General features: G+C 38.3%; 2 protein-coding genes across 4 annotated transcripts in view; one reads left to right on the forward strand and one right to left on the reverse strand.

The window, feature by feature from the left end:
* The window catches only part of LOC306853563 (transcription factor atoh8-like), a 5,712-nt gene extending 2,628 nt beyond the window's left edge, over positions 1–3,084 (forward strand). The window contains exons 2-3 of the mRNA XM_079391066.1: positions 955–1,146; positions 2,488–3,084. Coding sequence (XP_079247192.1) covers positions 955–1,146; positions 2,488–2,493 — 198 coding nt within the window. The 3' untranslated portion in view covers positions 2,494–3,084. The remainder of the gene's footprint in view (positions 1–954; positions 1,147–2,487) is intronic.
* Positions 3,085–8,111: 5,027 nt separating this feature from the next.
* Positions 8,112–22,500, reverse strand: part of LOC306853655 (lactosylceramide alpha-2,3-sialyltransferase-like) — a 19,827-nt gene continuing 5,438 nt past the window's right edge. For 2 of the 3 annotated variants that reach the window (XM_079391220.1, XM_079391219.1), the window contains 6 exons: positions 22,272–22,383; positions 22,020–22,140; positions 14,155–14,492; positions 13,878–14,064; positions 13,627–13,791; positions 8,112–9,660 (listed from right to left, as the gene is read on the reverse strand). In XM_079391220.1, coding sequence (XP_079247346.1) covers positions 9,403–9,660; positions 13,627–13,791; positions 13,878–14,064; positions 14,155–14,492; positions 22,020–22,140; positions 22,272–22,375 — 1,173 coding nt within the window. In that variant the 5' untranslated portion in view covers positions 22,376–22,383 and the 3' untranslated portion in view covers positions 8,112–9,402. The remainder of the gene's footprint in view (positions 9,661–13,626; positions 13,792–13,877; positions 14,065–14,154; positions 14,493–22,019; positions 22,141–22,271; positions 22,384–22,500) is intronic. The other variant, XM_079391221.1, reaches the window with a different exon arrangement.

The raw sequence follows: 22,500 nt of genomic DNA on the forward strand, positions 1-22,500 counted from the left end.
TTATTCAGCTCGAGTCAGTGAAATGCTGATAACCCCGGTCACGATGTTGTGAGATGTGATTCAGCTGTGAAGTTCAGTTCAGGCTATGTTCTCATCAGATGGTGTGGGTCTGTGTGGAGTTAAATGGTCAGTTCACCCAAAAGTGAAAATTAGCCCATGATTTACTCACCCTCAAGGCATCCTAGGAGTATATGACTTTCCTCTTTCAGACGAATCCAATCAGAGTTATATTAAACATTGTTCTGGCTCTTCCAAGCTTTATAATGGCAGTGAATGGGTGTTAATCCATCCATAATTAAAAGTACCTCAGGATTTGTAAAGAAAAATGTTGGAGGATTTTGATATAAGCCAAAAGGAGACTGGTTTTCTTTTGCTAAAGTAAGGACACTTTGTTTCGTTTGCTCCTGTAAACAAACGTTGTTTCTCGCGAACGAGGATATTCTCACCGGCGCTTACGCTACACTGACATTCTCCGTCATCCGCCAGAGCGGCGTTATATTGTGAACGTGCGTATGACAGTTAGCAGAAGCTAAAGAAAACTGCTTCTAAGGTTTTAAATATGGATATTTTTCTTACAAAAACTCATTGATTTGCTACAGTGTGAGGCACTTTTAATTATGGACGGATGCGCTTTATTGGACTTCTCATGGACTATTGAAAAATAACACCCATTCACTGCCATTATAAAGCTGGGAAGAGCCAGAACAATGTTTAATATAACTCTGAAGCAAGTCATATACACCTAGGATGGCTTGAGGGTGAGTAAATCTTGGGTTAATTTTAAATTTTGGATGAACTATCCCTTGAACAGACTAACCTGCCTGTGAGGAAGACTTCTGATCAATCAATAATACATTTTCATTGTTTATTTTTCTAGACCTCATAATCATCACATTGATTTTTACATTGACGGCCTGCATTTCCTCGCACGCTGACCCTCGTCTGCTTTCACAGGTGCCCTGCTACTCGTACGGCCAGAAGCTGTCCAAGCTGGCTATATTAAGAATCGCTTGCAACTACATACTGTCGCTGGCTCAGCTGGCAGACCTGGACTACACTCCGGACCAGCGCCAGCTGAGCTTTAGGGAGTGTGTGGAGCAGTGCACCCGGACGCTGCAGGCCGAGGGACGCTCCAAGAAGAGGAAGGTAACCAGTCTGTGTCCAAACTGTCATAAATGCTATTATATGAGTGTGGACAATGTGTGCATTTCAACCTGTGCCTCTAGAAATGCTCTCATGTGAACCACAACACTGACCCACAAACTGTGAATAATTATAGACCGCTGACTCAACTGCATTCAGTTACACTTTATTTTGATAGTCCACTTCAGACTTCTGTTTACTGTAAGTAACTTTGCCACTACATGTCATCTAGCAGTCATTAGAGTTAGAATTATAATTAGTGGTTTAATATCTGTTAACACTTTATTTTGATGCTCCCCGACAGACATATATGCAACTACATGTCAGCTAACTCTAATCAGAGGACTAGTAAACTGTTAGGTTAGGGTTGGGTTAGTAGAATAAGTTGATATTGTTACTTGCAAAAGTGATTTGTAGTCAGAGCTGGGTAGATTACTTACAAATTGTAGGTAATTACTCATTTACTAATTTTAGGTAATGTAATCTGACTAGATTTTTAGATGACTTTAGATGACTTTTTATCAAACATGTTTTAAACGTACCGTATTGATATAAAAAAGAGAATATATTCCATGTTTTGATGTCAACATCATACAATGCATGAGTTGATAGAGAGTGAATAGTGAGCTTTTTCCTCCGCCGCTGAATTAATAGAGTGACTGATGTGTTTTTTGGGGGAGATTTATGACACGGCCATCTATGTAGTCCTGCTTTGCTGTCGCTCATGACTCTCACATAGTGCATTTTTCCTCTGATAGGAGAGTTCAGAGCGTCTGTAATGAGATTATTAGCAGTAACGGAGCAGCTGTGTGTGAAGGCAGGCATGTGAGCTCATGCGCTCCCCCCGTCCCGTCAGAGCCAGACACCAGATGTTCGCAGCGCTGCTTGGGAAGTCCTGCTGGCGCCACTCAGGGCAGAGGGCAGGGGGAAGGCACGCGAGCCGAGCCCAGAGAACGCACTCCTGCAGGAACTGGCACATTCCCCAGCGCGCTCTTGGCCCGCTCCCCAGTTCTCCCTTGGCCATCTGTTCCAAAAAACACTTTGAAATAAAAACGCAGCGCTCATCACTCTCTTAGGATACGGCTCCACGGAGCAGCTGTTAGAGAGGCGAGGGGAAACGGGAGGAGGAGGGGCGCCGGCCAAGAAAGAAATCCCTTTGTCAAGTAGAGCCAGTGAGTCTGAGGGGAAAAATGTTTTGGCACAGAAGAGGCTTGAAAAGCACTGAGCTAACATGGAAATGTGCATGAATGTTGCAATGCAACAAGTCCGTTTCATCTAGTCAGAATAGCGTGCTTTTGTTGTTTGTGTTTTTAACATTGATTCTGTTGTTGTTCTTCACAACAGGAATAAAATGAAGAAAGTGAAGGTGGAGAAAGAAGGAGCTCAATCCATCAACATGAAGACACTCTCCCCGTGCAGGGAAAGCCTTGTAAAGAAAGTATAAAGTGATTTTACACTGCACTATTGACTTTACTACAGATAACCGAGTCGAAAACAAAACCGCTCCGGGCTCTGAATAATATGCTATTCTACAACTTTTGCACAGCAGAAACACAGATGATGTGAAATCAGTTCATTTTCCATGTTGCAGCAGACTGGTTATTTATTGTTTTTTGATTTGCAGTGTTCTTATACACTTTAAGAAATCAAACACAGTTACATGTTCATGTGCAAATTCTGTCAAAAATGTCCTGCCATGTGCAAGAAAGAGCACATTTTCTTTCTTTTTTGTAATCCATATAATTGTTATTCTTTATTTCATCAAATACATAAACAATCATATACATGAAAATGCCTATAATAAATTCAGCGCTTATCTCGTCTTCCATTTAGTTTGTATTAACAATCGTTCTTGTTCTTAAACAGACGCTGACTGTATTTTATAAATGTATTTACTGTTGAAATACTTTATTGTAATTAAACATAGTCCAATAATTCCTCTTCATGACTGAAGAACTGCTTTTTCTAAGACATTAATAGGCAGTTGTTGGTGACCTGCCAAAACATCAAGCTCTAGGAGGAACCAGATCTGGACATTCTGACCCGTGTGGGATTCACAAACAAGCCTCTGTCACATCATTAAAACAGATTAATGAACGATTTCATTATTTCAAAGTCAGTATTATCTGTTGTTCTTCATAAACACACACACACACACACACACGCGTTTGTTTCTGTGAAATGTGGGGACTTTCCAGACTTCTATTACATTTATTCTGACCAAACTGTATTTTCTGTCCCCTAACCCAACCCTAATTCTAAACCTACCCCTTACAGAAAACCTGTTTGTATTCTTACACTTTCAGATAAACATCATTTACTATTTTTACTTTTTTTTTTCTTCGTATGGACTGCAGGCTGGTCAAATTTCAGGTTTTACTATCCTTGTGGGGAAATGTGGTCCCAACAATGTAGCATAAACAAGTACATCCCCTCGGGTGCATGTCAAAAAATAGAGCAGAATATTGTGAAAAAGTTAACATTTCAAAAAGTGAAACTTTCATATATTTTAGATTCATTACATGTAAATTGTTTTGATTTTGATGATTAGAGCTTACAGCTCATGAAAGTCAAAAATCCAGTATCTCAAAATATTAGAATATTTCCTAAGATCAATCAAAAAAAGGATTTGCAAAGCAGGAAAGTTCAAGTTCTTTAAAGTATGTTTATTTGTACACTCAATACTTGGTCGGGGCTCTTTAGCACAAACTCCAGCATCAGTGAGGAATGGCATGGAAGCGATCAGCCTGTGGCTCTGCTGAGGCACTATTGAGTCTTCAGCTCGTCTGTATTGATGGATCCACTGTTTCTCATCTTTCTCTTGAAAATATCCCATAGATTTCATATGGGGTTAAGGTCAGGCATGTTGGCTGGCCAATCAAGCACAGTAATCTCATGGTCAGCAAAGCACTTGGAAGTGGTTTTGGCAGTGTGGTCAGGTGCTAAAGTCCTGCTGGAAAAGCAAATCAGCATCTCCATAAAGCTTCTCAGCAGATGGAAGCATAGAGTGCTCTAAAATCTCCTGGTAGATGGCTGCATTGACTCTGGACTTGATAAAACACAGTGGACCAACACCAGCAGACGTCACGGTACCCCACATCATCACTGACTGTGGAAACCTTGAGACTCTGGGACCTTGATTTCCAAATGAAATGCAAAATGTACTTTCATCTGAAAAGAGGACTTTGGAGCACTGAGCAACAGTCCAGTTCTTTTTCTCCACAGCCCAGGTAAGACGCTTCTGATGTTGTCTCTGGTTCAGAAGTGGCTTGGTAGCCCTTTTCCTGAAGACGTCTGAGCGTGGAGATTCTTGATGCACTGACTCCAGCTTCAGTCCACTCCTTCTGAAGCTCTCACAAGTGTTTGAATCAGCTTTGCTTGACAGTATTCTCAAGCCTGTGGTCATCCCTGTTGCTTGTGCACCTTTTCCTACCCAAATTCTTCCTTCCAGTCAACGTTGCATTTAATATGCTTTGATACAGCACTCTGTGAACAGCCACAGCTTTCAGTAATGACCCTCTGTGACTTACCCTCTTTGTGGAGGGCGTCAATGTTCATCTTCTGGATCATTGCCAAGTCAGCAGTCTTCTCCAGTTCTTTTTTTTTTCACCATTAAGCAAATAGTACATAACTTCATCATCATTGAGTGATTACTGCTTGATAGATAAATGTGTTTATAAGCATTTCTATCTACTTACATTTAGTTTGGATTACGATTTAGTTGATATTTTAAGGTTGTAGGTGGCAGAAGATCATCTTTTTGGACAGGTTGCGTGATGATTTTAGAGGCTGCCGGCTCAGCAGTGGTGTGTTGTGAGAGTGAGCTCACACATGTCTGGTGTCCAGTCACCACAGCACGTCTGTGTGCAGAGACAAGCCTTTGGCTACTAGGTTTGGCTTTGATGAGCAAATACACTTTCATTTTGTTGTTAGGCTTTAACAAACTGAACTCCTTTTTGTGAAAACATCAAAAATGTCCAAAAAGCTACTTCTTTTTGAGGATGTCTATATAATGTGATATAACAAAGAATTAAGTCATTTGAAAAAAATATATATATTTTATATGAAGATGAGCCATCTGTTAACATTTCAGGGAAACTTGCACAAAATATTTCTTGCATTTTATTAATACAACATTTTATGTATGAAGTATCATTCTGGAACAGTGTTTAGCTCTGAATGTGCTCAGAATTCTAGCATTTAACCTCACATGATGCATGTCTCACAAATCATCCTCTGTGATCATACTGTCTTACCATGGCCAGCTGATACTGCCAGGAGAAGAGAGAGAGAGACGCTGTTTTAAGCAGAGCTGTAAACATGCTTTCAGAGTTGGCTGTTCAAAATTCACATCCATGGATACTTTCATCCCCCTCTCAGACCATCTGTCCACCACGTCAAGATCTCACATTGCGGTCTTTGAAGACGTCATTCCTTCTATCTGAAGGACAGCACTCAGGGACAGGAGTATTGGTCTGCTTCACGGAACTCACCACTGATATTCTGGTTCCATCTGACATGACCTTAAGTCTGAAAAAACCTGCACATTTCCTAAAGTGACTTTTTCAAAGATTCCAGAGTAATTTTACTTTTTATCTTTTTCCATGTCCTATGCTGTGCAGATTTCACTTAAAGGTGACATATCATGAAAATCAAACTTTTTTCATGCTTAAGTGCTATAATCGGGCCCCGGTGCATCTACCAACCCAGAAAGCCTTTCTCTGCAAGTTTGTGAAAAAACGAGCCACTCAGATTTTACGCCAGACATGGAAAAGAGATCTTATAATAATATTACCGTCCCTTAATCTGCAAGTTTCCACCCATGGTGCCGCCAACGTGTTTTCACAAGCGACAATGGTGTACCAGTTCTAACGCCATGACGAAAGTTTGAGCAAAGCATGCTAACCCTTGCGGGGAAGTCGTGGCCTAATGGTTAGAGAGTCGGACTCGTAATCCAAAGGTTGTGGGTTCGAGTCTCAGGTCCGGCAGGGATTGTAGGTGGGGGGAGTGAATGTCCAGCTCTCTCCACTCTCAATACCACGACTGAGGTGCCCTTGAGCAAGACACCGAACCCCCAACTGCTCCCCGGGCGCTGCAGCATAAATGCTGCCCACTGCTCCGGGTGTGTGTTCACGGTGTGTGTGTGTTTACTGCTGTGTGTGTGCACTATGGATGGGTTAAATGCAGAGCACGAATTCCGAGTATGGGTCACCATACTTGGCAGTATGTCACTTCACTTCACTTCACTTCACTAACCAGTGTCGCCAAGTCCTCGAAATAGGGCTACTTTAACACTGTTGCCGCAGGTTGTTTTTTCATGTTTGAGGGTTGAAGCAACCCCAATAACATCATATTTATCCTCTGGAATGCACATTTTACCAAGGGAACCTTGCCAAAAACGTGCATTTACCCCCAGAACGTGATTTTTACTGGTGGATCCCCCTCAAAATGAGATAAGGCTAGTTTTGGGCCGGTTTTGTTGTGAGAACCTGGCAACCCTGATGCTAACTGTTCTGTCTTTGGCTGCACTGATGAACACTATTTAGAGTCTCAGCCTCAGAGGAGACAAGAGAGCAGTGCATTTATTGATTTATTTACTGTATAGTTACACTGCTGCCACACAGATGTGTGTATTTGACAGTTTAAGCTTTCTATGACCGAGTTTCGGATGTGTGCGCTCAGAAAACCCTATATCAGAAGTTTAAACTGATATGGCTTTAAAATACATGCAAATAAGTTTTCAGTGCAATAGATGTGACAATCCAAACCAAACAGATGTCTTTTAGCAGAGTATCTGAGGTATGAGCTGTAAAGACTGAGACTTATATTACATCTTGTAAAAAGGGGCATAATAGGTATCCTTTAACAAGAGGTTTGCTTCTCTAAACCTTCAGTTGGTGTACAATTACACCACAATAACAACTATATCTGTTTTGGTTTCATTATGTGATTTACATTGTAATTACCAATTATTGATCATTTTCATTTGTGCCTTTCATATGAAGGCCAACTCTTTTACACAAACAGGTCTTCATACTGTTACGACAGACTTTCTAAAAGGTGGTGAACGTCCATCTCTGTCTCCAACATTTGGTGAGACCCATCCTTATTCTGCTGAACCTTGAACTGAGTCCTTCCAGAAGGGCAGGAGAGGTGTTTAACCAGTGGGGTAGCGCAGGGGTCGATGCTGGGCCCCCTTTCTTTCTACATGCGTGACATCACCATTCATTCATACAGGCACAGACTGGCCATAGGATCCAATACATCAGGATTCTTCCCTCGGGGTCGGTCAGGGTGTGGGCTGACCAGGCTGTCAAAACCAGATTTCATATAAAACTGAATATCATCAGGCTGGCACATCTGTATAACATGCAGATCTCGCACTCATTCACAAGCTACTAGATCAGTCTTATTGCAAAAGATGTTTTCCAAGTTGCTGTCTTGGCAAGGAGAAACAGGACAGAGATGATATAAACTAAGACATTTTTAAAAATCATTCGTCTTATCAGCTAAAAGGAAGAAAAGCATTACGACGCAGAAATGCAAAAGTGTGACCCCATTCAAATATGTGGCTCAGTTCCAGCAGAGGGCTTTAAGGCATAAACAAAACCAAGCGATGGACAAAAATGCTGTGAACCTCGCCAAAAGTGGTTCCACAATATCAGGAAAATCACATCTACCTGTCTGAATACTCTACAGTGAAGTGAAGTGAAGTGAAGTGAAGTGAAGTGAAGTACTTCTGCCATTCGAAGACAAATGCAATTCTTCCAGCTACAGCTATATCTGATATTACAAGTCACTGTTTCCGGGTCCAAACGCTCCATCAAATGGCAAAAACAAACACGGGGGGGGGGGGGGAAATCACAATCCTAACCTTTCAAGTTTCATCCTCAGATGTTCTGCAAAGGTCTGATTCCCACTCTTGTTGAATAAATGAGAGGAGGAGTGGAAAAAGAGGGGATACGGAATAGGCAATACACACTTTTTATTTAAGGGTACTTTGATAATTCAGTCTAGATGGGATTTTGGTGGAAGATTCGGAAAGTCAGGAAATGAGTTTAACAAAGTTTAAGAACTGCAAGTATCTATAAAAAATAAAAACACACTAGAAAGGGAGAATGTGTGTGTTAACCGAGAAAATCTGAAAAAAAAATATATATCAATGTAGATATCATTAACAACTGAAATCCATGCTCTCTGCCAAATATTAACATCAAATATGACTTTAAAAACATTTTATTACGGTGTACAGCATTAAAAAACACTGATGAAGCACAAATTAACAATGTACCTTGCATCTTAAATATAAAAGACATGCTAACACATGGTTTTCTGTAAAACTGCTTTGAAACAACACACACTAATGAAGTGTGAAAAACTCAGTCTTGTCCTAAGTAATTAAGAAATATTACTCACTGATACTTGCAAGTAAAATTGAAAATGACAAACACTCTTGAAAGTCATTCTGCGGAGTTCTTTTGAGACATAAATGCTGTCCCCGTGCACTCTTGAAATAAGACAGCTAACGTTAATCAGCCCACAAGAACAACAAACTATTCAAAAGAGCTACACTTGCAGGAAGACCGAAGACGACCGCTGTAGTCTTTAGCTGGAGATCATTTAGCTCTTCATAGTTCCTCAAAATACTGGCAGGAGCCAGAAAGGAAACTTTAGTATCCAGTGTATGAACACGTGTGTGTGTCCACATGAGAGGAAGGCAAATGGAAATAAGAAATCAATTCATCACGTGTCAATTTTGGACCTCACGTGAAGAATAAATCAAAGATGAATGTCGTTTCTCTTTACTAGACTGCTCAGTGCTTTCTACAACAACGGCTCCATCTATTGGAAAAGTACAGTTATTGCACTGATAACAAACTACAGATAACACAGATAACATTAACAAAAAATATGCACAATGCAAATTACAAATTATAATATTTTTCATGTTCAGACAACTAGAATCTGCTTACATTTGAATGCTTATTAATATAAACATTCACAAACAAAAAAGGGGCATTGATTTCCCACCAAGCAGTTTTAAATAAAATATTTTACTTTTAGCTTTTTAAAACAAAAAGACGCTAAAAATAAAACTTAAAAGTTTCATCTAAAACCTCAATCTTTTTGTGATATTTGTTTTGATCTGATAAAAAACAGAACGGTCAGATCACATCTTTAAATATGGTCAAATACTCTGTAGTGTCAACTCCCTTCCTCACACGTGCCACTGTGAGTCTGTCCCTCAGCAGAAGACAGTCATCTTGAACAGAACCTGCAGTGGATTCCTCCCGTGAGGTCAGTAATAATGCCGGACGTTACCAGACGCTTGAGGAGAGCGGTCTCTGTCTGAACGTCATGCGTGGCTTCCTTCAGCATGGATGCCATGACTTTGTGGTCGTAGTAATGGAGAGGAGCATGTTTCTGGCTGAGGTTATAGCCGAAGCCTGCTAAGCTCACCTCATCACACAGGTATGTTGCCAGATTGAGCGCAGACACCCCTAAAGTAGGGACATTCTGGAGAGGAAACACAACATTGTAAGAATTGATTTTAAACACACACGCATGCACACTTGATGCTATCAAATACTTCATATGCAAAAACCCTGAAAGAATTGAATATTGAAATAGTATTTCAAAAAACGAAAAGAAAATAGAAATGATACTCTGTAAAAACTAAAACCACTAGATGGCGGCAAGGTTTCAGTCATTCATTAAACTAATTTGTTCAAACAGCTGATTCGTTCGGAAACGAAGCTTACAAATCAGTCACTAGATTCATTATTCAACGGCTGACTCATTCAGAAATGACACAAATGACTGTTTTTATGAATGAGTCCCTGAATCACTGGATTCGTTCAAAACTGTGGATTCATTCAGTAATGAACGATCGCTGTGTTGATCAGAGATGATAACTATTTTCAGTTGTGAAACTGAGCAAAAACAGTTTTGTTCAATTTTAGATGCAATGTTGTCAATATTGTCTGTTTATCAAACTGTTGTATAAAATCAATGTAACAGCAGTCTTGCTGGTGTGATATTGCTAATATCATATGATAAATATAAGAGGGTGATTATTTAGTGCTCATTGCTAGAGTTTTAGACTGGTATAACTGCATTCTAACAGTGGCTTCATGCAGTCATCGTCCTGCATCATGCTCATCAGCAGAGGTGTACAACACTGCAGTAATGTCACTTGATTAAGAAGTGCTATTTAAACTGGGTACTTCTACTTTTACTTGATTACATTTCTAGAGGAAAAAACAGTACTTTTTACTCCTTACAATTTTATTTCATCTTGAACAGTACTTGTATCTTATGCACAATAAATATTGTAAAGGGAAGTTCGAATGTGTGAGCGTGACAGAGAACCAATGATGGTTGTTTTCAAGCATCAAGCTTTCTTCAGTTGTGACTTCATCAGATAAATGTCTGGCTTCCAAAGATCACCATCAAATCTGAGGAAGCATATTGAGGTAGAGGAGTTGTGTATTAAGTGTTACACAACTCCAAAAAAAGATAATAAATAAATTGTGTAACACTAGAATACTGTTCCATCATTAATGAATAACTACACAAGAACACATGAGTAATACATAACGTATAATTAATTCTAAAGTAAAGGTCATGGTAACCCACTAATGACTCAAGTATTACCAAATTCTTCAGAAGGAATTACTAATTATTTGGATCAGTATTTTAAAGTGAAAATCATTGTAATAATGACTGAAATCATTGTAATCTTTTGAGAGTTTAGTAAAGTCCTGGTTAGTAATTCATTTAGCTAGATTTGTTACACTTAAATCATTACTAGTGGGTTACCATGATCTTCATTTGAGAATTAATTATACATTATGCATAATTCACATTAATTATGAACCTGCATTATATGACACACTGAGTAGCAATTAGGACTGTCACTGAATATTTTTAATCTTTATAATTCATCACATTCTTGTATTCTGTGTGAGATATGTTTTAGCCTCTGCATCACATCTTGCTGTTCAAAGGAATAGTTTGAATTAGTTTTAAATTAAAATTCTCATTATTTACTAACCCTCATGTTGTCCCAGATGTGTATGACTTTCTTTCTTCAGATGAACACAAGCTAATATTTGTAGTCTGTATAATGCAAGGGGACAGAACCACTCCAGAAACCACACAAAGTGAACACGACGGTTAAGTTCAGAATATTGGTATTTGTATTTATTGCATTTATCGTTTCACTTAAAGTCCGTGATATTAAAATATATGTTCTGAGTTTGTCACACAACAGAAAAATGTGTTAACCACCCAGCCAAATTTGAATAAAAAACTCAAATAAGATATCAAAATCTTTGAAAAATAAGCAGGACTCTGCTCTCAAACGCTGGGGGCGTGTCCTCTGTGTTGAAACCACGCCCCCTCACAGGAAAGCAGCCGTCTCTCTCAGCGGTCAAATACTGATACAACCTGAATGGATGCTACTGATACTACCTCTATACATGTTTGAGCGTGCAAGCTCGTTATTTAATTGTAGTCCATTTTTACAGTCTGGTTGAAACCTTCTCGTCGTCAAGCTCAGCGCTTTGAAAGAAGAGAAAGCGGTACAGCTCGTGTTTCTAGATGTGAACGCTCCATGGTGTTAAATTGTATGTATTCTGCCACATATTGATGTCTCTGGGCTAAGAACCAGGTATCCATTCACCCTAGAATCTGTATATCTAACAGCACAGACATTCAAAAACACAATCTCTTGACCTCTCAACAGTTCTTATAGTGTTAGGGTTAGATTTGTTAAATAAAATAGGAAGGAGGAAGTCGAGTGAAAGGGTATAACACCAGTGACAACTCCATGGGACCACCGTTTTCATTATAGATTTTATCATATTTATTCAGCATTTTGTTTTATTATGCCATTTATATAATATATTTGATAGTTATGAATACATTATTGAATTTTAAATGGTAGAAAAACCTGTTTTTGACTTTGATTTCATTGCTGTGGGGACAAGAAGTTTTGTGTTGCTTGGAATCTTTATAATTAATTAATAAACAAATATCGCCACATTGATGGCTCAAGAAGGTGTAATTGCTCAAATAACATTTTCATTTTAAAATATAAGTGTTTTTCAAGTGTAATATTTCTGTAAGGCTAAGGAGAGAAAAATGGACATTTCCATAGAATAACCCATTTATTTATTTATGAATTAAATTGTGTCATGTTTATCAAAATAAAGTGGAAAAATATAGACCCCATTTTATTGATCTTTAAATAATGCAGGCTTATGTTGAATATTCTTGTACATACAGAAGCTGTATTAAGCAGTACATAAATGATTGAATACTGTTACACATGCAAACATCTAAAACTTATGACAAATATATCTAACAGCAATAAAGACTGCAAACACTGCGCAAGAGTCGCGGAAATCAGAAAGTACGACTTCTCCGTTCACTTCAAGCAGCAAATCTCGCTGATCGGTATTCAGTAAGTTCGTTTGAGATGCCAGACGCCTCGTCTTGAATGAGGACGCGAGTAGAAAGCTGCAGTCATCCTTTAATCGTATTTGTGGCAGATGTATAAGCGTCTGGCTGAACTCTATGCTGGTAGCGATAGCGCTTTACTATGCGGGCAGAAGTAAGAATACCCTGCTTCACTCAAAACGGAAGTTGCGTGACGTCATGTGAAAAGGGTCTATTGGTGAAAAACGGTTTAACGCCACAATCCAGTACTACATAGTTCAGAGTCTTTGTAACGGGGTTCAGCGATATATTTGTAATGCGTTTAGAAACAATTCTCAGAATTCTCTTTACACAGACTTTAAGACGACATGGATTCATTAACATGGGTTGTATGAGTTACTGTAATATTCATTTTTAGATGTCCCATACACTTGCAATATATATATATATATATATATATATATATATATATATATATATATATATATATATATATATATATATATATATATATATATATATATATATGGCATGAGGGTGGAAAGATAGAGTTTAATTTAAATCCCTTTCCCTGTATTTGTGCGTGTGTGTGTTCTGTGTGTTCCACTGTGCTGCATTTTAAATGTTGATGTTGTTGCACTAGATGTATGCGTTTGACCTGTGCATTTTGTTGTGTTTTCTCCCTTTAACAAAACTTCTGTATATCTGTTAGAAAAAAAAGTACTTCTAATTTTTTAATGCTTGAGTAAAAGTAAAAAAGTACAACTTTAAATTGCACTCAAGTATTAAAACATTAGAAGTACTTTTTTTCTAACAGATATACAGAAGTTTTGTTAAAGGGAGAAAACACAACAAAATGCAAAATATTTTTGGCCAGATACTTGTACTTTTAATTGAGTAAAATGTTTTAGTGTCTGATGACCAGAGGTGTAAAAAGTACTAAGATGATGGAACGGGGTATTGCGTTAAATATGTTCATCATTTTAACACATAAAACCAAAACATTTCCTCCTATAAAACAAAAGAAAAGCAGCTCACCTGGTCCCAGCCCCAGAGGCGTTCTCTAATAGTTAAGCTGGAATAGTTAAGCAGATCCAAAGCTGCCTGTCTAATAATCTCTGGATTCAGCAGACAGAACTGGGAGGCCCTGAGCGGGAGACGGACCGGCACATTCTGCCAGAAAAACAGCCGGTCCCACAGCGACTGAAAGGTGACGTGTTAAATGTGACATTCAGACATACTGCACTGATCAAGACAATCATCTGCCTGATGCGCAAACAAGCACTCACAACAGACGTCTTGGTAATCATCGCACGAAGCCAGTGGAAGTCGACAGACTTATAGATCACAGCCACAAATCTGAGATCTGAATCCATGTCTTCCCAGACCTTCGGGGAGCCCTCAGGATAACTCATCCTTATGGAGGTGCGGTTCCCAACATCTGCACTGAAATCTCGTACAGGACCACTGTTCAATCTGCACACAAACAAGAGATATATATAGATATATATACACACACACACCCTTGAGCTAAAATCTGACAATTTAAGCAGAGCAGACTCTCACCTGATGATAGTATCAAACTGGTTAAAAAGAGGTCCAAGTCCTAGTCCTTTCAGTATCCCTCCATTTCCGATCACTAGACATCGCCGACAGTCCCTTCCTCCGCGTCTCTCCACAGAGGAGACTGGTAGGAGGTCCAGGATCTCCTGAAGCTTGTTCTTCATGTCCAGGAATCCAAATGGTGGGGGATATTGGAATATATGTTCATTCAGATGAGTGTTCTTGTCCAAGAAGGGCTCTAGCACTGGTGTGGAGCTGTGATATTCAGCTTCCATTTTCTGTCTGGCAAAAGAAGGTCTGCATTTTTGGGCTAGTATGTCTTGGACATAGGACTGGACATGCTGTAAGTGAAAATACACTGCTTAATGCATACGCACATATTAACCCAACTGAAAACATTTATTTTGTGCAATTTATCTCATGGTAAACAGAGCATCAGCAAATATAGTAAATTAATTTAATGTTTTGGCAATCATGCACAGGCACTAGTCTGGTTTGGATCCTACCTGACATTGCTTAAACATCTGCACGATTAATCGAATGCAGTAGTCATGCACATCTTGTCAGTAAATCCGGTTCTGTAATCAGCAGTAAATCTCCACCACATGCTTTCAGATGGAGGATCATTTACTACACAGAGCCGTAGTTCACTGACAAGCTACGCAAAACAACAACAATGCAGATTTCACGTGTCCGTTTCCTTTTAGTTCTGTTTTACCCATATTTGGTTTTTCCTGTCATTAGTTTAAATCACTGTTCATTCAGTTCACCTGTGTTATATTAATTATCTTGTTTCCTCGTTTGGTTGGTCCCTTTGAAAGTCCTCTGAGTTCTCTCCTCGTCTTTGTCTGAGCTCAATGTTTAATAAATGGATGTGTGTTGATGCTTACTTTGTTCTCCTGATCGTTTGTTCTTTTATGGACTACAACCACAACCGGTAACAGCAGACAATATCATCGTGCAATTATGAAATCAAAGATATCTTCTGCGATAATGGACCATTGACACTCCTAACTGAGATTGTAGATAAAGTATCAATTGTCCATTTGAGAGATAAGTGGTGGTAATGTACTAGTCTGTGATCCGCCGTGAAGCAAGAAGACGACACTTCGTGCACCGGCTGTTGTGTGAAGAGCTCAGGACATTTGGACAGTGTGGTGGATCAGAGGATAAACAATATAAATACTGTTCAGTTTCCTGCACAGACCGATCGTTTCATGTCTTTAGACCTCAATGTATCGTCACGAGCCGCAGGATTTAATTTGGGTTTGTCGGTGTATGGTTTTTGTTTTCTCTCAAAGCCGTGAGTATCATTGACTGGCATTATGTGACTGACAGACTGCAACGGTTTGAGTTAAAAATCTTCGTTTGTGTTCTACTGAAGAAACAGTCACCTACATCTTGGATGCCCTGGGGGTAAGCAGATAAACATCACATTTTCATTTTTGGGTGAACTATCCCTTTAAAGCACTAAATTATACATATAGTACTGTGCACAAGACTTCATCCACAATGGTGGATAAAAAAAAAAAATATATATATATTTAAAGTTTGAAGCATCATCCACCACTGTTGCCCTCAGTGTGTTCTTGTTTTCTCAGAATGTAGCAAACTGTTGATTTGTCCGCTCCTAATGTTCCTGCTCTCTCTCTCTCTCTCTGATGGATCTGTTTTGTTTTTGAAGCCTAACAATCCTCTGTTTCTCTTGTATGGAGAGATCCTCTGACCGCATGATGTGGTTCACAGCAACAGCTTCCAAATGCAAACACACTTAGGATCAACTCCAGCCCTTTTACCTGCTTAACTGATGTAGAAATAATGAAGGAATAGCCCACATCTGTCAATTGTCCAATTACTTATGGTCCCTTGAAAAAGGGGGGAGGTACATATTAAAGAGCTGTAATTCCTTAACCTTTCCTCCAATTGTGATAAGAATAACCTCAAATTAAAGCTCAGAGTGTGTACTTTACATTATATAACAGTAACTTGAAAATGTTTTGGTCAGCACCTAAAATAATAAACCTTGTGCCAGTGTCCAAATATATATTGGCCTAACTGTATATAAAAATACAAAAATTAAGCTGTTAAAACTGAGACCTTTTTCTGGCTGCTATTGTGTGCCTAGTGCTAAAATCTTTTCTAAAGATAACCAAATTACAAGCAATAGCAGAAAATAAATACAATAGAACAAAGGGACAAATTAGATACAGTGCTTTTCAGGTTTTTACAGTAGGCCTAAAAGAAATTCAGGTACAAAAATGTAATAATCAAATGTAAAATGACTGCATAATCTTAACTGTATAACGTAAGGTTACAAAAGTTATTCAGTCTCACCTTGTGCCTTAGGGAAGTTTTTAAACATGAGATTGAATGAGAATTCACACATTGGCAGTAATGCATACATTGTTTGAAAATGTGGGCAGTGCTAAAATAAATGTGCCTATTTATACTACATACAGGTGCATCTCAATCAATTAGAATGTCGTGGAAAAGTTCATTTATTTCAGTAATTCAACTCAAATTGTGAAACTATTATTATCAACTCGTGTATTAAATAAATTCAGTGCACACAGACTGAAGTAGTTTAAGTCTTTGGTTCTTTTAATTGTGATGATTTAGGCTCACATTTAACAAAAACCCACCAATTCACTTTGGATTTTGAATACTTCATAAGACCAATAAAAAAAAATCATTTTTAGTGAATTGTTGGCCTTCTGAAAAGTATGTTAATTTACTGTATATGTACTCAATACTTGGTAGGGGCTTCTTTTGCTTTAATTACTGCCTCAATGCGGCGTGGCGTGGAGGTGATCAGTCTGTGGCACTGCTGAGGTGGTATGGAAGCCCATGTTGCTTTGATAGCGGCCTTCAGGTCATCTGCATTGTTGGGTCTGGTGTCTCTCATCTTCCTCTTGACAATACCATAGATTCTCTATGGGGTTCAGGTCAGGAGAGTTTGCTGGCCAATCAAGCACAGTAACACCATGGTCACTGAACCAGCTTTTGGTAGCTTTGGCAGTGTGGGCAGGTGCCAAGTCCTGCTGGAAAATGAAATCAGCATCTCCATAAAGCTTGTCAGCAGAAGGAAGCATGAAGTGCTCTAAAATCTCCTGGTAGATGGCTGCGTTGACTGTGGACTTCAGAAAACACAGTGGACCAACACCAGCAGATGACATGCAGCCCAAATCATCTCTGACTGTGGAAACTTCACACTGGACTTCAAGCAACATGGATTCTGTGCCTCTCCACTCTTCCTCCAGACTCTGGGACCTTGATTTCCAAATGAAAAGCAAAATGTACTTTCATCTGAAAAGAGGACTTTGGAGCACTGAGCAACAGTCCAGTTCTTTTTCTCCACAGCCCAGGTAAGACGCTTCTGATGTTGTCTCTGGTTCAGAAGTGGCTTGGTAGCTCTTTTCCTGAAGACGTCTGAGCGTGGAGACTCTTGATGCACTGACTCCAGCTTCAGTCCACTCCTTCTGAAGCTCTCACAAGTGTTTGAATCAGCTTTGCTTGACAGTATTCTCAAGCTTGCGGTCATCCCTGTTGCTTGTGCACCTTTTCCTATCCAAATTCTTCCTTCCAGTCAACTTTGCATTTAATATGCTTTGATACAGCACTCTGTGAACAGCCACAGCTTTCAGTAATGACCCTCTGTGACTTACCCTCTTTGTGGAGGGCGTCAATGTTCATCTTCTGGATCATTGCCAAGTCAGCAGTCTTCTCCATTATTGTGGTTTCAAAGAACAATAGATACACGGAATGTATACTGTAGAGATGGTCATTAATTGAAACTCAAATGTAAATATTCTAATATTTTGAGATACTGGATTTTTGACTTTCATGAGCTGTAAGCTCTAATCATCAAAATTAAAACAAAATAACTTTTGAAATGTTTTACTTTACATGTAATGAATCTAAAATATATGAAAGTTTCACTTTTTGAAATAACAAGAAAAAAATTAACTTTCAAGACATTCTAATTTGAGATGCACCTGTATAAAGATATTTAACGTGTCACATCGATACATCATATCGTTAGACATTTGATCGTTACATCCTAATTGTTTACATAAAAGTGTAGACTGGTCTAATTTGAATCCACAAGTAAGACTGATTACCTAAGTGCTAGTTGGTCAGACTAGTTCTTAAGACACAGTTACATCATAGTAAGTTTATATAGCGCATATCTTCACCTCTGACATGTGGGTTTGATACTGTAATTGTGGTTAGATATTGGACAGTCTGATTTAAACAAACACACTTTCTCTGCTGCTGGTCGGAGGGACTAACACTCAATGTTATATTTTTAAAAACAGAACAGGAATCAAACGTTTTTCCATACTCTGTTTTCTAATTTTGGCAACACTTTATAATAACTTTTATTAATAAATCATTAACAAACATTATGTAATGCTTAATGGATCGTTAGTTAATATATATTCACATATCTAGAAACATGAAATAATGTGCTTGTCAATGTTTACTAATAAATGTATTAAACATTACCTAACAATTAATATTTCATGTAAATTAAAATGATTTCAAATCTCATTCAACTTCTAATTCTTATGAATTGCACATGCACATCTTGAAATCTACAAATGATTTTAACAGATGTTATACAAAGATTAAAAACTTCTGTTGAGGTGTGATACGGGTAAGGTTAGGGGCAGGTTTGGTGGGATGGGTAGGTTTAAGGTTAGTTAAGGGGTCAACTGGATTACTATAAGGGAACACAATTCAGTCTGTTTATATTGCATTGTTTTGATAAATGAAGTATTTTCTTGAAATTTTGCTGTTGTTTTTCCCCTCTCCTGTTGATCGTATGATGCAAGGAGTATTCTGTTTAATGATACACAATAGTATACGACTAATATAAGTGTTGAGGTGATAAACACATATTGCACCCAAATTACAATGTGTGACATGTCTTTACCAAGCATTTAACTAAACTAAACTTTACACAAACACCGTTACAGTAGCGAACAGTCCAGTGCCAATAAAGATACTAAAACAAATGTAAATGTTTATAAACATTTACAAATGATGAATAGTCTCAACTTTAGATTGGGTAATGCAAAAACAAATTATTAATATATGATTTGCAGAGATGTGAAAATAGAGTGAATTCTGGTCATTTGGGACACTTTTTGTCATCAAAATGACTGCTCATTAAAGGTACTTATGATTAGTAAATGTTTATAAACATTTACAATCGAATAGCTTCCGCTTTAGATTGGGTACTGCAAAAAACTAACAAATAATTCATGATTTAAGAAATGATGATTTCTACTGCAAACAGTAGAAGTCTACACAACAAAGACCAAATATATGACTGCGATTATGAGTTAGTGATTATATTAACATGGATAGTTGTGAAGTGCTTAAAATTAATAATTAAGATACATTTTCACAACATTTGTAAATGTAAAAATGAGCATTAGCTAAAATGTGAACTGAAATTTAATGGCATTTGTAAACATTAATTAATGATCAGTTGAGCATTATATAATGTTTGTTAATGATTTATTAATGAAGCTTTTAAAGGGTCATATGATGTGATTTCAAGTGTTCCTTCCTCTCTGGAGTGATACAAGCTGTTTGTGCATAGATAAGATCCCTGAAGTGGCAAAGACTAAAGTCTCAAACCCAAAGAGATATTCTTTATCAAAGTGACCTAAAATGGCTCGTAGCCAGTAACCGCAGTGGTGTTGATGCAGCCGTGGTCAGGGAGACGCTGTGTGTTTCTAGGTGAAAGAAAAATATGCAATGAAAACAGTATCAAATCACACGCTCGCACACGCAATCCAAGCAAAGGCAAGTGCATTATTCTTTGCTCACAGAATGATCCTCAAATACTGTATCTGCACCCGTTATTTCATGCACAACATATTGCGAGTCCTTTGAATTAGTGTTCTGCTTTAAGAATGTCTATAAATATGTGCTTTTGTATTTGCGGCCTTAACTCACAAATGCACACAAGCCTATCTGAAGTAGGCGGTCAGACGTGTAGTAGAATGGCCATCTGAATGGTGATCCACGTTAAGGACCCTGATTTTTCCCCCCCAACATTATTACGACCAATATTTGGAATTTCATCATGTGATATTGAATTATTTTTTTTCATTGGTTACACATGTATCTTCGTCGTCTGTCTTATGTGCATAAACTGTGCAATTTTAAGATCCTCAGCGTTTGTGAACCGCAGTGAGCTGCATGCTGCAAATGTCATGCTTCTGTAGCGCCGTGGTCTGCGTTCGTTGCAGCTTTACAGGGTTGCTTTTAGTGACAGGAGTACAAGTCCGGTCATATTCCTTTTTCTTCTTTTCGTTTGTCGTGTATTAGTCTATGTCTTTTAAATGTTGGAGCAACTACCATTTCTGCAAATAACACGAATACAAGGAAATGCTTTATTTATAGTGATTCATTAACTGGTGTAAGCCGTATCAGCTGAACTGAACCGTGGCAGTACGACTGATTTCCCAGATGAACGCGCTTTTGCTTCTTTACATATAGGCTATACTTGCTGTATGCCTTAAACAATATAGGTACGTTTCTGACATGGTAACATGCTGGCCTTTTTCTGTACAGTTACATTGCCTCTGCTTTGTTATTATCCTAACATGCTTGCACATAGCATCATGCACAACAAATAACGGGTACAGATACAGTATTTGAGGATCATTGTGAGCAAAGAAATATTTTTTTTGAACATTTAAGCAGGTCAACATATTCTGTTACACCCAACAATGATCTTTAAAATAGCATCATATGACCCTTTAATCATTGTAAACCATCTATCACAATTATTTGAAGATAAAAAAAAAAAAAAAGCATGATCAAATTAATTGAAAGTTTAATGACATTTGCAAGTATTTCAATTTACATTAAATCATATGTTAATGATTTGCTAATGTTTAATAAGTTCATTAGTTAACATTAACAAGCACATTCTCATATTACTAGATATGTGAATATATATTTAGTAATGATTAGTTAAACATTATGTAATGTTTGTTAATGATTTATTAATGAACATTATTATAAAGTGTTACCCTTCTATAATTTACCTTTATTTCTATATATTTGTTCATACAGTGATGTGCACTTCTAACGCTTGTCTTCGTACCTCGACACCACATCCAGCACTATTCACAACCTGACCTCAAGAATCACACGACACTGTCAGCATACGCTCTAGCAGAGCTACAGACACTGAAACTGAAAACAGGAACTGACAGCTTGTGTGTATTACACCAGAGTCAGACATGAGCTCCAGGTCACATCCTTCAGTTCACTGAACATCACAATCAGTGATCATCAACACAACAAGCATGACAAAACAAGTCAATGGGAAAAAGCAGTTCATTTATGGATGTTTAGATTTGGGTAGATTTCATCACTCCTTGTGATTTTCCACATTGTAGAATAAAGTCATAAAAACTATACAATATCACTCGTATCATATCGACAAAATTAAACTCATGTATAGGCACAACTGAAATTCAGAGAAGCTATTTGCACTCCAGCAGTCTTAGGACGGTGTTCACGATTCGTATCACTTCAGACATGTGAAGAGCACAGGCGGATCAGATCTGTGGTTCTCAGAAGCATTGTTCCAAATATGGTGTCAAGTTCTGCTGAACTCTATTAGCAACGACAGAACTTGAAACCACAGTTTTCCGATTTTATGCACCAGCAAACAGTCTGAATTTGGCAACACTGATACCATCCACATCACCAGACCTATATTTGTGAATCAGTACCACACAGAAGCTAAATTAATTTGAGCTGATCACCGATATGGTCCAGATACTTCCTGAATCTGATGTAAAGACGATGATGTAAAAGACAGACAGACGCACCTTTCTATAGACCGGGTCCACTGGCACCTCCACAGGCTTTGGGTCCGAGTTAAAGACAGGCAGTTTCAAAAGAGCCAGCGAAATCAATGCCAAACTCAGAAGAGGAATAAACAGCTTTCTGCTGGAGTAAAAAAAGGGTCCGTTACCAAAATGAAGTCAAACTTACAGCATCAGTGCCATGACACTCTCAGCTGAACTCCTCCTTCAAGGGTTTCCAGGTAAAGAAGCATTATTATCATGTCCTCCGTTTACCTGGGTTGACAATGCCACTGTCTGATGGCTTTCCTCATGGTAGCGGAGCAAAAGGTCCTCTCTTCACTTGTGCTGCCTGAAACAAGACGCGTGGGTTTCCGCATGTGGTTGACTGCACCGTAAAAGCAGAAAAAAACCAAGCTGGTCACTTAAAATAGCACACAATGCAGTACTGAAACCAAGACAAGGTTAATCCAAAACTGCACAAATCTGTTAAATTAATCAATTC

Source organism: Barbus barbus (genome assembly GCF_936440315.1).
Source record: "Barbus barbus genome assembly, chromosome: 33".
Lineage (NCBI taxonomy): Eukaryota > Metazoa > Chordata > Actinopteri > Cypriniformes > Cyprinidae > Barbus > Barbus barbus.